The sequence below is a fragment of the Microtus ochrogaster genome, chromosome 15 (genome assembly GCF_000317375.1).
Source record: "Microtus ochrogaster isolate Prairie Vole_2 chromosome 15, MicOch1.0, whole genome shotgun sequence".
Classification (NCBI taxonomy): Eukaryota; Metazoa; Chordata; class Mammalia; order Rodentia; family Cricetidae; genus Microtus; species Microtus ochrogaster.
Window position 1 is genome coordinate 38,390,559 of NC_022017.1, and position 13,952 is coordinate 38,404,510.

General features: G+C 43.0%; 1 protein-coding gene across 9 annotated transcripts in view; it reads left to right on the plus strand.

Annotated features, from left to right (window-relative positions):
• Asap1 (ArfGAP with SH3 domain, ankyrin repeat and PH domain 1) overlaps positions 1 to 13,952 on the plus strand; it is a 287,931-nt gene that overhangs the window by 199,855 nt on the left and 74,124 nt on the right. For all 9 annotated transcript variants that reach the window (XM_026782793.1, XM_026782794.1, XM_026782796.1 and 6 more), the window contains 4 exons: positions 5,658 to 5,732; positions 6,233 to 6,282; positions 9,511 to 9,640; positions 10,778 to 10,863. In XM_026782793.1, coding sequence (XP_026638594.1) covers positions 5,658 to 5,732; positions 6,233 to 6,282; positions 9,511 to 9,640; positions 10,778 to 10,863 — 341 coding nt within the window. The remainder of the gene's footprint in view (positions 1 to 5,657; positions 5,733 to 6,232; positions 6,283 to 9,510; positions 9,641 to 10,777; positions 10,864 to 13,952) is intronic.

The following is a 13,952-nucleotide window of genomic DNA, read 5'->3' on the forward strand; positions in this document are numbered from 1 at the left end:
CTTTCAAATAACTTTTAAGATATTTGGTAACTGCCTAGGGTGTGAAGGAGTTAACACTCTAGACAGAAAACCTAATTTATACCAGGGAATTGCCGATTTAACTGCGGGAGCTGGCTCATTATTTTAATTGGATTTTCCAAAGTGTTGAGCAAGTCAGCAGATTTGCATTAGCTTTGCTTTGAGAGAAATTGTTTCTTTCTGCAGAGGAGGAAAGAGAACCAAGGGGCAGGGGAAAGAGCCTGTCAGAATTAGCTCGACATGACGAAGCAAGCAAATTATGTCCTCGTTAATTAACACAGCCTGTGTACATACAGGAAGGCCCATTCGTAGAGCTAGGCTGCCTTCCCCTCCAAGGCAGGGGAAAGAGACACTGATAGTTTTTTCCAGGGGACAGCACCCCAGGGCTCCCTAGGCACAGTTGTAAGTTCAGCAGGGGTTTGGGTTGGGCAGTGTGGCCTGTGCTGCCTATACACCTGTTGTGGCCATCCCAAGGGCACCTCTTCCTCTGAGAGTAGATACGTAATACGTCAGTAGACAGATAAAGAAGATGGTGTCTTCTGGAAAACTGTATGAAGGGGTAAAAAGTCAAATAACATATGTGTTTCTGCACACAGGAGAGATTGTTTTTATGTGTGTCATCTTTAAGTGGGGTTGTGATGGACCATTGGTGTAACGACTGTCAGCTTCAGCAGTTTGTGAGTCATGAGTGGTTATCTTGTCAAAGCCTGTATTAATTACAGTTATATATTTAATAAATCGCTTTTACATAATGGAAGGATACATTTCCGCCTCCTTGTCTAACTTCTGCCAAATTTGGGGTAGGTTTTGATGTGTGGCCTGGTAGAGGACTGCCCTTTTGTAAGGAATAGTCATTTGTTAGGAACAAATGTTTACTGCAATCTACCATCATTCCTGAAGTGGTGTTCAACACATCATTTTTTTAATAAGATGGAAACATAGTTTGGGATTTTCTGTGGGGTTCATGTATATTTGAGACTGGGTCTTGCTGTGTAGCTCACACTGACTTCTTTCCTCAGAACAGACCATTCAAACAGAAGTATTCTGTATCTTGACTCATGTTCAAGCATTCTACTAATTGATTTGATTACTACAGAAAGGGAAATTGTTTGAAAGTTGGGAAAAATAATGCAAAATAATCAATAGAATTTTTGTAAAGTGTGATGAAAGTGATCCATACTTTGTTTTTACATCTTTCAAAGCCATCCATTAAAGTCTAATGAGTGACAGCAGGAAGGCTGTCCTCCCAAAGTCCTGTGATTCTCTGTTATTACACTACCTGTGCCTGTCGGGACAATACTTATTTGCCAGAACTTGTGAAAATTTCTGAAATAGTAAGAAAATAAAAATACTCAAAGACTCCAGAATCCTAAGATTGAACTCATGCAACTTGCCTCTGTCAAAAAGCAACACACTGAAATATTTGGTGGAGCAAATGTTCACTTTATTGAGAATTCCAAAAGAGAAAAAAAAACCGTCTACCGTTGAGTGCGTGTTTCTAAGTTCCGCTCTTCTCTGCTGTCTTCGTGATGCCACTCAGGTAGTTCCCAGTTGCTTGTCACTAAGGGAAGAAACTTTCCTGGGAAGCAAGCTGGAAAGAGTTGGTAAATTTGACTATTTTTTCCTCGGGCCTTTTCCCAAATTTAATCACTCGGGGAAATCCAGATTTCTAATATATAATGTATTGTGTGCTTGGTTTCTTACTCTGCCCCAAGAATACGTGTGTAGATGACCACAGTGAAATTCTAAATTCTTGGGGTTTTCCATCAGTGCAGTGCCTCAACCCAGTGCCTAACCACAGTGATGACATTGGTTACTCAGTGTGGTTAGTGCATAGATTTTGGAGAGACTTATTCTTCAGAAGAACCTTCACCTTTAGCACTAACCACAGATTTCATAATTCCTGTGTTTTGTAATACAGCCTTCATGTCGAGGTAGCAGTAGGCTTGCATTCTTGCTTCATTCACAAAGGATTGACGATAGTGCTGAAAACTATAATTTAGGGGCTGAACGTTGAAATGTGCTTCTAATCACTGTCTTTCACCCTGTTTCAATATTGGGGTTTTTGAGCAAACGATACATTACTTATTTTTAAAAGATGTTCGAATATGTATGCAAATGTTTGCATTATACGTGCCTGTGCACAGTCTCAGGTGGTATTCCTCAAATGCTGTCTTGTTTGTTGGGGTTGGAACTATCTCATTAGCCCAGGGCTCACCAAGTAGGTTCAGCTGGTGGTCAGAGTTCCAGGGAGTCTCCTGTCTCCTACTTCCCAGCACTAGGATTCCAAGTGTGTGCTACAGATGGATCTGCCTGCTTTTGACATGGGTTCTGGCATCTAACTCAGGAGAACCTCATGCTTGAGAGGGAAGCGTTTACCAACTGAGCTATCTCCCCAGTCCTACAAACAACAATAATAATGCCGGTGAAGAAAATCCTTTCCTCCTGCATCCCCCCCACTCCAGTGTCCTTCAGAGCACTGCTACCAGCAAATTGCTGTGTGTTTTTGTTAAAAAATAATATACACAGGGGCTGGAGAGATGGCTCAGAGGTTAGGAGCATTAGCTGCTTTTCCAGAGGTCCTGAGTTCAATTCCCATCTGCAGTGAGATCTGGTGCCCTCTTCTGTCATAAAGGCATGCATGCAGATAGAGCACTGGTATACATAAAATAAATAAATCTTTAAAAAAAAAAGAAGTAATATACGCATACAACATTTTTTAAAAAATAAAACTTGTCCACTGTAAGTACTTTTTATTCCCCAATATATCAGTTAAGTAGATTCTATTAAGTGCTCTAATTTCCTGAGCGAGCGCCTGTTGTTGGGCACTTTCCATCAGTATGAGCAACCCTGTAGGAGGAGAGCCTTGTACACACAGTGCTGTATACATTTCATACCTTCTGCAAGTCCTGCTGGAGCAGCATTTCAGTACAGTACAGTGTTCAAATTTGGGGATATAACCGTGGACACACAGATTGTCAAGGAGCTTGTGTGTACATTGGGGAGACGGCAGTAGACAAATGACATCCACAGAAGTGGTGGAGGATGGTAATTTCTTTGAGTAAAGTTGGTGCCAGGGTGCTCACAAGCATAAAGGTAGATGCTGGCTTGATTAGTGAAGAATTAAGTTGGGCACAACATCCCACATCATCCACAGTATTTCATAAGAGCCTTAGGACAAGAGGGTACCTGGGGCTTGTACTTCCAGAATGAAATTGAGAGCTAAGAACAAACTATCTTTTCAATTTCTTGTCTAGGGCAAAGGGCTGTGAGTCTTCATTTTCTCCCTGCCATGCCCAAGGCCTGTGGTTTTCAACCTTTTTTTCTTTTTGAGGGCTACAATCATACATTTTCTTTATGGGTGTAGTGAACTTTATTGATGGTACTCAAGAGAGTAGGGCTCCCTAAGCCCCTCCTGTTATTCTGGGGTTCTGGGATTGAAACTGAGGGAAATGCTCAGTGTCAAGGACTGAGTTAGGACAGGGACTGTTCAGCAGCCGAGGGCCTCTCTCTTGCTGTGTCCTTGCTAGATGGGTGGTCCAGGGTGAGCTTCTTTCTCCTTGGAGTCCATGTAGGCCATGAGGTCTACCACTTTGTTACTGTAGCCGAACTCATTGTCATACCAGGAAATGAGCTTTAAAAGTTGTCATTGAGAGCAATGCCAGCCCCAGCATCGAAGGTGGAAGAGCGGGAGTCACTGTTAAAGTCACAGGAAAAATCCTGGTTCTCAGTGTATGTAAAGGATGCCCTTTAGTGGACCCTGGGATCCCTGCTTCACCACCTTCTTGATGTCTTCATACTTGGCAGCTTTCTCGAGGCGGCATGTCAGATCCAAAATGGACACATTGGGGGTAGGAACACGGGAGGCCATGCCCATGAGCTTCCCATTCAGCTCTGGGATGACTTTGCCCACAGCCTTGGCAGCACCAGTGAATGCAGGGATGATGTTCTGGGCAGCCCCATGGCCATCACGCCCCAGCTTCCCAGAGAGGCCATCCCACAGTCTTCTGGGTGGCTGTGATGGCATGGACTGTGGTCATGAGTCCTTCCACGATGCCACAGCTGTCATGGATGACCTTGGCCAAGGGGGCTAACAATCATACATTCTAAGTGGTCTTTTTGCCCTACTTCCCAAACTCTTTATGGTGGATTCTCCTAGACAGTGTCAGAGTGTCGCAGTCTGGGCTGCTTGCTAAGCTGAGTTGTATCTGTACTGCTGATAGCAAAGTCACTCAGACAGAATTGCCTTGGCAGGAATCCTGCGCCCTCTGGTGGTACACTCTGGAAAACCTTCCTCAGATGAAAAGCGCAAAGAAGGCAACTAAAGATGTTGCATGACATAGAGCTGATGAGAATCTCAGGCGTGAGCAATCGAAAAGCCCTGGGGGAAGGCAGAAGCCAAAGAACAGGCCTTCTGTTCCCTTCCCTGCTGCCCCTCACTGCCTGATTCATTGCTGGTGGCCACAGCATTTAAAAAAAAAAACAAACACATTTTCAGTACTCACTCTATCTTCAGCTGCTGCCAGTAAGACACAGTCCCTCCACTCTGGTCAGCACCAGGCCATCGGGCAGCATTAGCTGTCCTCACATCCCCTAGTCTTTAGCCTTCCTGCATGTCTGCTGCCATTGTAGAAAGGAACCCCACTAGGGGCAGCAGTAGTGGGCTGCTCATCTCGTCTTGCCTGCATAACGTGTGACTCACTGCATTATTATTTTTCAGTGAAAACTGGACGCCTGGGTGAGCAAGCTGACAAATGCACATGCTTAGATGGGAGAAAAGCTTCCCTGAAGGGGGAGACCCCAGAATGGGTCTATGCTTTGGCTTTCCAGAGCTTCGCAAGCTTGGGTCTTTTTGGGAGTCACCAGGGTCATGTTGACTATATTTTAGACCGTCCTTTTTTCCTTTGCTGCTTCCGTCCAGCTGTATACTTTATATTCCTCTGTTATACTTTCCTTTATACTCTGTTACACTCTACTTTATGCTCCTCTGTTAAAGCCCAAAACACTGCCTCAGAGCAGTAGAAAACCTGTCCCCCAAACCTTTGAAGATGTATGTTAGCTAAGTGTTGTGGCGCATGCCTGGCAACATGTAATCCTAGCACACAGGAAGCCAAGGGAGAAAGATTTGAATTCAAGGCCAGCCTGGACTACATATACATAGCCGGACCTGTCTATAATAATAATAATAATAATAAGTAACAGGCTACAGCTGTGAGCGGAACAGCTCACAGTTAAGGATCCTGTCATCAGTAAGCATCTAATCTGATCCATGAGACAAGATAAATATAATCACAGATACAACAAGAAAGAAATAGTAAAAGCCAGTTACACACTTCCCTCCATAGTCATGGTAGACGTTGCAGTGGAAGTGCTGAAATAAATGGCAGTTGTTTGTACCCATGTGTATGTGCTACAGCACTGTCTCAGCTGTGATTCTGCAGCCACTCTTCCGTCCTCATTTCTACAGCTGCACTCTGGGGACCACACTAGTGAAGGGGGTGGCATGTACACACAGCAGACATACAGTACAGCTATAGCTCTTCACTGAGCCTGGGTAGGTGAGCCAAAAGGATGAGGTTTCGCTGTGCATTGTGCATTATTTTTTTTAACCATCTCTCATCTTTATTTTGATTTTTCAGCTCCAGGGTCTGAGCCACAATGTGATCTTCACCTTGGATTCCTTGTTAAAAGGAGACCTGAAGGGAGTCAAAGGAGTAAGTGGTCAGAAATTGTGATTTTCACTGTCTTTAGTTGAAAAGATTGGGTTTGTTTGGAGTCTTTCCTTCCACTTTTACAAGCATTGTAGTTCTTGAATTTGAAAATCTCTGAACATTTTCAGCACCAGATAAATATTCTTAGAAAATGGTCATTAGAAAACGTGCCGTTTCACACAATGGTTTTTACTGGGAACTGATTAGGTATTTTCAGAGATATTGGTAGCTCCTCCCAGTGGGAGAGAAGCTGCTTCCCAGTCTGGCCTCCACCAGTGTGATTTTCATGGACCAGGCTCTCAGAATCTTAAGGTCCTGCTTCTTTGATGGGACCAACAGTGCCCCGCCTTATGCACGCCTCTCTCGTACTTCACGCCTGTAAACAATACAAGTGCAGTTTCAGATCTCCATAAGGAAAATTTATTTAGTTCAGATTTTGTTCAGTTATTTATTTGAGGAAAGATGAATGACGGTTTTCATTTTCTTGTTTTCTCTTTCCAAAGGATCTCAAGAAGCCATTTGACAAAGCCTGGAAAGATTATGAGACGAAGTTGTAAGTCGTGCTTTGTTCTGATTGTTGTTTTATTGTTGTCGTGAGTTTCATAAGAAGTAAGTTGAAAACAGGGCCAAGGACCAATAAACTAAGATACTAGCAGTGGTATCTAGTTTGTCTTCTTAAGGGCTGAGGAGTAGGTGTGCTGATCTAGTTAAAGTGGCACATACAGTTATCACTCTGGAGGCTAAGCAATCCTGGGCTTAGTGATTTTTAGGCCATTCTGGGCTGCATAGCAAGACAACATCTCAAAAATCTAAATACCCCAAAAATGTTACACTACCTGTGCTGCATGTCTTGGGTGACAGGCACTATTTTGGTTGCTGTTATGAAGTATCAAGTTAGAGGCCTATGTGTGTGTGCAGTATTCTTTTATCAACACGATTTCATAACTACAAACCATGTGCGTTTCTGTGTCGTACAGCAGTTGGGAAATTATCGAGGACTAGCTGGTATTTTTGATAACCTTTTTTGTCTGGCACGATTTTGTCTACACCAAAATGTGTTTTACATGTGTGACCTCCCGGCACCACTCATTAGTGTGCTCCTCTCACTGTCCATCAGGAATCTGAAGTCTAGCATGCCTAAGGAGTTTTAGAAGGTCGTGCAGCCAGTAACTGTTAAGCTGGCATTCGCAGTGGATCTGTCTGACTTAGAGACTGAGCAGTATAACTTGGCACCGAGGCTAGACCAGTTGACTCTGGGGTTTTTGTAAGGGATTAGGGAGATTGTAGGCCCAGGCTGGCCTCAAACTCATGATCCTCCTGCCTCCATCTCCAGGTGCTGGGATGACGTATGCACCACACCCAATTCCTTTATTCCTAGTCTGAGAGATTTGTAACACCATACAGTGGGTAGATAGGAAAAGATATCTACTTTAAAACTTACATTTGCCTAATGAATCCATTTCTATGAACAGCATCGCAGAATGAGAACAAAAACAGAAGAACTTGGGGTCAAGTGTGTTTTGTTCAGAGTGCTTTTGTAAATCTTATATAATAGTGTACTGTTGAAGAAGCACTGCTTTAGGAACAGTCCTGTATACGGATAGTTAAAAAATGCAACTGAAGCTGGTCAGTGATGGTGCACATCTTTAATCCCAGCATTTGGAAGGCAGAGGCAGGCAGATCTCTGTGAGTTCACGATCAGCCTGGTCTACAACGTGAGTTCTAGGACAGCCAGGACTGTTACACAGAGAAACCTTGTTTTGAAAAACAAAAACAACAACAACAAAAATGCAACTGAAAACCAAAAGGTTTTATGGTGGTCCACCAGTGTGCGTGAGTGTTCAGTCCACGGTCCCTCCTGGAAAGCGGGTGAGATGCACTGGGAGACAGGGAGTGAGCTGAAGCAGCCTCTACTTTTAGGACCTCCAAAGAAGGCTTGGAGTTGTTTGCCTTTTAAAAAAAAAATAACTTCCTATCAATAAATTTTCTTCCTAAGATAACTTTCTTTTTCATTGGAATTTGGTGGTGGGGTAGAGGGCAAATATTTATCTATTTAACGTAATAGGGCTCATTTGGGTTTGGAAACCCCAAACAAAATGCCTTAAACACAGAGAGAGATTTAATTTAGGCTCCTGCGCCACTCTTGCTCCATTTTACTTCCATTCTTAGTGAATCTGTACTTCCACTACTGCAAAAAGGAAGGCTAATGTATCACCTTTCAAGTAACAAGGATACCAAGACACTTTCTGTGGCCATCCTCCTATGGAACTCAAAAGGCAGTGAGGGCTGTGGCTAAATGTATGGACTTCAGAACCATTACCAAGTTTGTGATCTTGGGCCAGGATACTTTACTTTTGATGACCCTGGCATACTTCTCAAACTTCTGCTTCTCATCGCAGCCACATCCATGAGGAAGCTGTGACGCATTCTGTCCACTCAAATCCTTTCTTTGACTGCTGAGGTGGCATCATCCCAGTGTTACCTGATGCAGGTTTTGGTAAATGAAAATGAATCTCCACAGAGTTCGCCGTCGCCTTTCCATGGGTTGACAGTTGGTTTTCCTGTGTCTGTATATAGGCAAGCCTACTTAGCTTTTTGTTGTGTTTGGCTTCCCATTCTACAACCACTACAATTGAAAGGTTATGTCAGTCTGTTTTTGCAGTCATAGTTGGAAAATCAAGGCTATTTCTGAAATTTGAAGTCCATTTCAAGTGAAGTAGATTTATTGGAAGAGACTGTGTACCAAACAGCAATCATCACTGTCCTCAGCTACTATACTGGGTTAATTTGTGTAGGTTTAAGTCTGCCTTCTCATCCTCACTTACAGGGCCTTCCCTCCTCACTGAAAATCCAAAATCAGACATACGGATTTCTCCCAGCCCTGTCTTGTACAATATCATGACAAGATGCAAAATAATTGAACTATGCTACTGAAATATGACAACATCAAAAATTATCTTTGACCAGCTTTTAAGCATACGAACCAAAAGCCATTTGGATTTTACCCTTAAATAATTCTGAGGTCTCTAACTTTCTGCTTCTTTTTCATCAAAATGTCGTTTACCTAAGAAAAAGTAACTGTTTAGAGTTATTCATGTCAAACAGAACCTAGAACTGTGTGTCCATCACACATCTAAGATCCAAGAGAAAGTGTAAGAAGCTTCCAAGATAAGGTACACACATGTTTGTTTCCTCTGCTGATTGAATTCTGTCACTGTAAGAGCTATTGCCTCTTAACTAGCAGTTAAACTGTCAGTGGTTTGGTTAAAGGAAAAATATCAGTGTGATTTATTTTTTTAAAAAACTGCATTGCTAGCCGGGCGGTGGTGGTGCACGCCTTTAATCCCAGCACTCGGGAGGCAGAGGCAGGCGGATCTCTGGGAGTTCGAGGCCAGCCTGGTCTACAAGAGCTAGTTCCAGGACAGGCACCAAAGCTACAGAGAAACCCTGTCTCAAAAAACAAAAACAAACAAAAAAAAAAACTGCATTGCTTCACCAACATTGAACCCAAGGTCTCACACTCTACTCCAAGCTACATCCCCAGTTCAAAAATCGGTGTTTTTGAATGGAAGATAATGAAAGTTCCAATTTATTCTCTGCACATACCCATGCACAACTGACCCATAATCACAGCCCACCCGACTCCTGATAGGGTACTTGTGATACATTTGATGGACCCACACTGGCACATCATCATCATCCAGGGTTACGTTTGCACTTAGGTTCACACTTGGGGTCGTGCAATGGTATCTTTTTAAAGTGGCATCTGTTTTTACTGCAGTACAAAAATTGAGAAGGAGAAAAGAGAGCATGCAAAACAGCATGGAATGATCCGCACGGAGATAACCGGAGCAGAGATTGCAGAAGAAATGGAAAAGGAACGGCGCCTCTTTCAGCTCCAGATGTGTGAAGTAAGAACAGACCTTCCTAACCCTGGCCTCTTGTCCTGCAAGTCAGCAGACTAGGTTTGATGCTTGGAAGAGGGACTGTTTCCTAAGGATTCTAATCTCCCTTTTTCTCCAAGCCCTTTGAGATCCGCCATTGCACTGTTGTCTCATATTTTGAGCCTTGGTCCTATGGACCTCTTTAAGCCAAAACAGGATTCATTGGTGAGAACTTTAATGTTGCTTGTGAGTGACTGGGGGAGGGTGTCCTAGCGGGAGGTAGTACTGGTGCATTTTACAACTTTGGAGCATGTGGTTTTCTCAAAGCATGGATCCAGCTTGAGTGAAAGTTTAAATGAAGCTATTCAGTAAGGAAGTCTGAGCTCATGGGAAAATGCAGGAAAAAGCATGCTGCCTTTAACTTAGAGCTGTGGTTCTCAAACTGAATTCCCACCAAAACCTGTACCCCTTGACTTGAGCACTCATAAAGCAATTTGAGCGATAGAGATGCTTTCCAGCTTGCAGAATACCAATGGAGAATGTACAACTTCAATTTTTCTCTTGAGTTTCCTTCCCCCGCCTCCTTTCCTTTTGTTTTTCTTTTTCTGCCTCATAAACCTTGACCTTTTCTATTTAGAATTTTTGCTTACATTATAACAAGTGAGCTAGAAGCCTAGTGTCAAATGGAGAATTTTGTCCAGTGATAAAATCAAAGCCAGTGCTGTGTGGTTAACTACATCTACTCATTTTTATTATTTTTCTTGTACTTGCTTTTTTTTTTTAATAGAACTTTCTCCTTCTGTGTTATCTCCTTGTTTAAAGTTTCCATATCTTGTGGAACATTCTTGAAGAGACTGCTGCCCCACCTGTTTTGTGCAGAGAACAGTCCCTCTCTCAGGACTGTGTGAATAGAAGTTTGAGATCCACCGCACCAAGGGGAAGCAATCAGTTTTCATGGAGTGCATTTGCCGCGTCTCTTTCTTGCTTGCCTAGTAAACTAATTGTAAGATCTTTGCAAACGCTAACACTAATTGCGTTTGTGCACACTGTGTCCCACCCAGCAGCCTTCCCTAAACAAAGCTCACCTACTTGTGCAGGTTTGAGTGGTGTTCTCCCTCGTAAACCTGAGAGTTACCAACATAAAATTCTGCTTTCTTTCGACAGTATCTCATTAAAGTTAACGAAATCAAGACCAAAAAGGGTGTGGACCTGCTGCAGAACCTTATCAAGTATTATCACGCACAGTGCAAGTAAGTGTGGCATTAACAGTGGTTGTTATCAGCCCTTGCTGGGCCCCTTCGATTCACTGCTCTTTTCTCAATTTTCTTTCATTTCGTGACTATCAGACAGTTATTTTCTTCAACTAAATAGAGGAGAAACAGTATCATTGTCTTACCTCCTCAGCATTTTATATAAAATAGTAGCTCAGAATAGACAAATATTTGATTAGTCTGAAGCTGTGTTGTCCTCCATAGCTTGTGCCTAAGCCCTTGTCCCCAAGACCATTCTGTTGACACTGCCCCTCCCCATACACCTTTCTTGTCATTTTCCCAGTCACTTTTACAGTTCATTCCCACCCAGTGTTTCTTGGTGGGGTGTTCATTATCTAAATTTTACTGCTTGGAGCATTTTGAATGCTTATTTGCACCAGATAGATTTTTGTGAAACAGTGTTCTATCCTAAGAAATGAACATGGCTCTGCACTGCAGCATCTCCTGTGTGTTTGATTTCATTCTGCTCCTGAGTCCATGGCACTGTGTCTGCTTATTCATCTTCTTTATTTACTGGGCTCACTTGGAGGAGTGTTCTGCTAGAGCCTTTGTGTGAGAATGCCATTACTGTTCGAGTCTGTGTTAACCAGTCGATGTACAGAGGAGAGAATGCCAAGTGCTTTCCGAAGCAGCCCAGCCAGCTCTCAGAAGCAGGATGAAATACAGTCATTCAGACTAGATAAAATACTCTCAAAACAATAAATGTGTGATTTTTTTTTCATCTCTCTTATCCCATTTTAAAACACCATACCTAGGAAGACCTGTGTGTGCAAATAGCCCACTGAGGAAAAAACAGAAAGCTTGAGATGGTTAATGGTCAAGTTCAAATCCTTGCTGAATACTGGGGTCGTCTGACATCGGTGTTTAGACTTGTAACACACACCTCAGGATCTTCATGAGAATATGACAGTAAAATAAAATAAAGCATTTGGAGTACTTACCAGTGGGATAGCTGTGACACTGGGAATCATTCATATATGTCATGGTTAGGGTATTTCTCTTTACAAAAGGCTTTCTAATGACCACATTAATCTTTATATAAATTGGTTGACTCTTTTCAGTGTAAATTCTACTTTGTATGAATGTACTTGATAAATAGAATATTATTGAAATTTCCATGTTATAAGGTAAAGTATTTACTGGAGCTCTGACTTGAGAACCTGAACTAAAAAGTTTTGCCTTTACAGTATAGTAGACAGTTACAAACTCTGAAGTAAATGCTCAGTGATCCCTGACTTTAATTTTAGATGGAATTTTTCATCTTTCATCAGCTTCGGGTTTTTTAGAAACATTTTGTCTTCAAAATTTTTACCAAAAGAAATGAATCTCTCAGTCTTCTGAATTACAGCTCTTGCAGCAAATCTAAGTTTGCCTGATTTTAGGGCTCTCTCTCAATTCCTGTAAGTCTGGATAGAAGAGTTTGAGGTGTGCAAGCATGAGTTTCCCAAAACATAAAATTCTTTGCAAGCTGCATGTGCATTAGCCTCTGTGAGTAAAGTTAAAGAGCAGCTTTATTTAAAGGGGCCACAGCCTGACCCTCCTTATTCCTTTATTCTTTCCTGCTTCCCTGCTCATAACCATTGACTGGCCTTCTGTCAAAGGCCAGGTGTTTTTCTAGGTTCTGGAGTTAGATGCAAACAGAACTGCTTTCTGGAGGTCTTTGTCTAGTGCAGAAAGTCAGGAACCCTGATAATCAAAAGGCATTCAGTGACCTGTGCCATGGACACCAAGAAAAGGAGAGACTCCTTCAAGTAAGCCTAGGAAGGCAGTGGTTATGTCTGAAAGAAGGTGATGGGATTTGAGGTGGGCTTTGGAAGGCGGCTGGACTTTGGCCTTTGTAATCTGGTAGCAGAGTCTTCCCCTAATGAGAGAGAGATCAGGGAGAGGACAGACCCACAGCACAATCTCCTTGGGGAGTGGGGGTGACATTCTGAGACATCAGGTGGAAGGATTGACTGACAGTAGGGCTTATCTCTAAGTTGCTATATTGTTGGACCCAGGAACTGCAAGCTGGGGAAGTTTCTTTCAGAGGTTCTTCCTTCTATCTCGGTCATTCCCTTCAAGCCCTTAATATGCATGGTGTTGTCCTATAAAGCATTCTCTACTCATATTTTTATTTAAAAGTTTTTTTCTGAGCACTCACTCGTTACCAGAGGGTTTTCCTAGACTCGGCCAGTGCTCACCAGGGAGTTTGCTGTGTGATATCCGTGGAATTGTAGCACCTCAGTATGGATCCAGTGTTAGCATTGGAAAGGGAGCAGAAACAAACTGCCTCTACCTGTTCCAGCTCACCCACACTGTTGCTCACTCACACATGAACATTGCCAGTAACATCCTACTTTCCAAACAAACCGCCCACTCCTACCACAGATGTATTGTGATTTGTGAGGCTAGAGCAGTCACACGCACTACTCTATGTCTTCACACCCATTCTACTGCAGAGTAACAGCCCAGGCATGTGGACTCGCCAGTTTGCACATGTGATTTCTCTTCTGTGTCACAGAGTCAGGACATTTTAATTCAGATATGACCAGTGTCAGTATAGACTTGGTAGCCACAGAAACCAAGGGGAAGAAGAAAAGGTCAGCCCATTGGCTAGGATGCAAGGAATAGAGACCTGGGATGCAAGTTGAGAGACTTCGTGTGGATCTCATCGTAGACTAAAATTCCTTTCTTGGCCACTGGGCTTTGCATTGCTCTAAGAGCACTGTGGTATGGCAGGAAGATGATCCTCATCACATGTGGGGAGACAAGGCAGATAAAGTGTGTGGGTAAGCAATCCACTGTGGGTAGGCACAACCTAGAGACAGGGCAACAGAGCATGGCAATTCCAAACACCAGTGTGCTGTGGTTTATTTCTATAAACTGAGCTGCAGGTGAAGGTCCTGAGGAATATCTCTCTCTCTGTCTCCCTCCCTCCCTCCCTCCCTCTCCCTCTCTCTCCCTCTCTCTCTCCCTTCCTCCCTCTCCCTCTCTCTCCCTTGGCTTGTAGAAAAGGCTCTTCAGTTGTCAGCTCTGTTATCCTTGGGGAAAGTGACAAGTAACGCACCCTTGTCATTTCTGTGGTA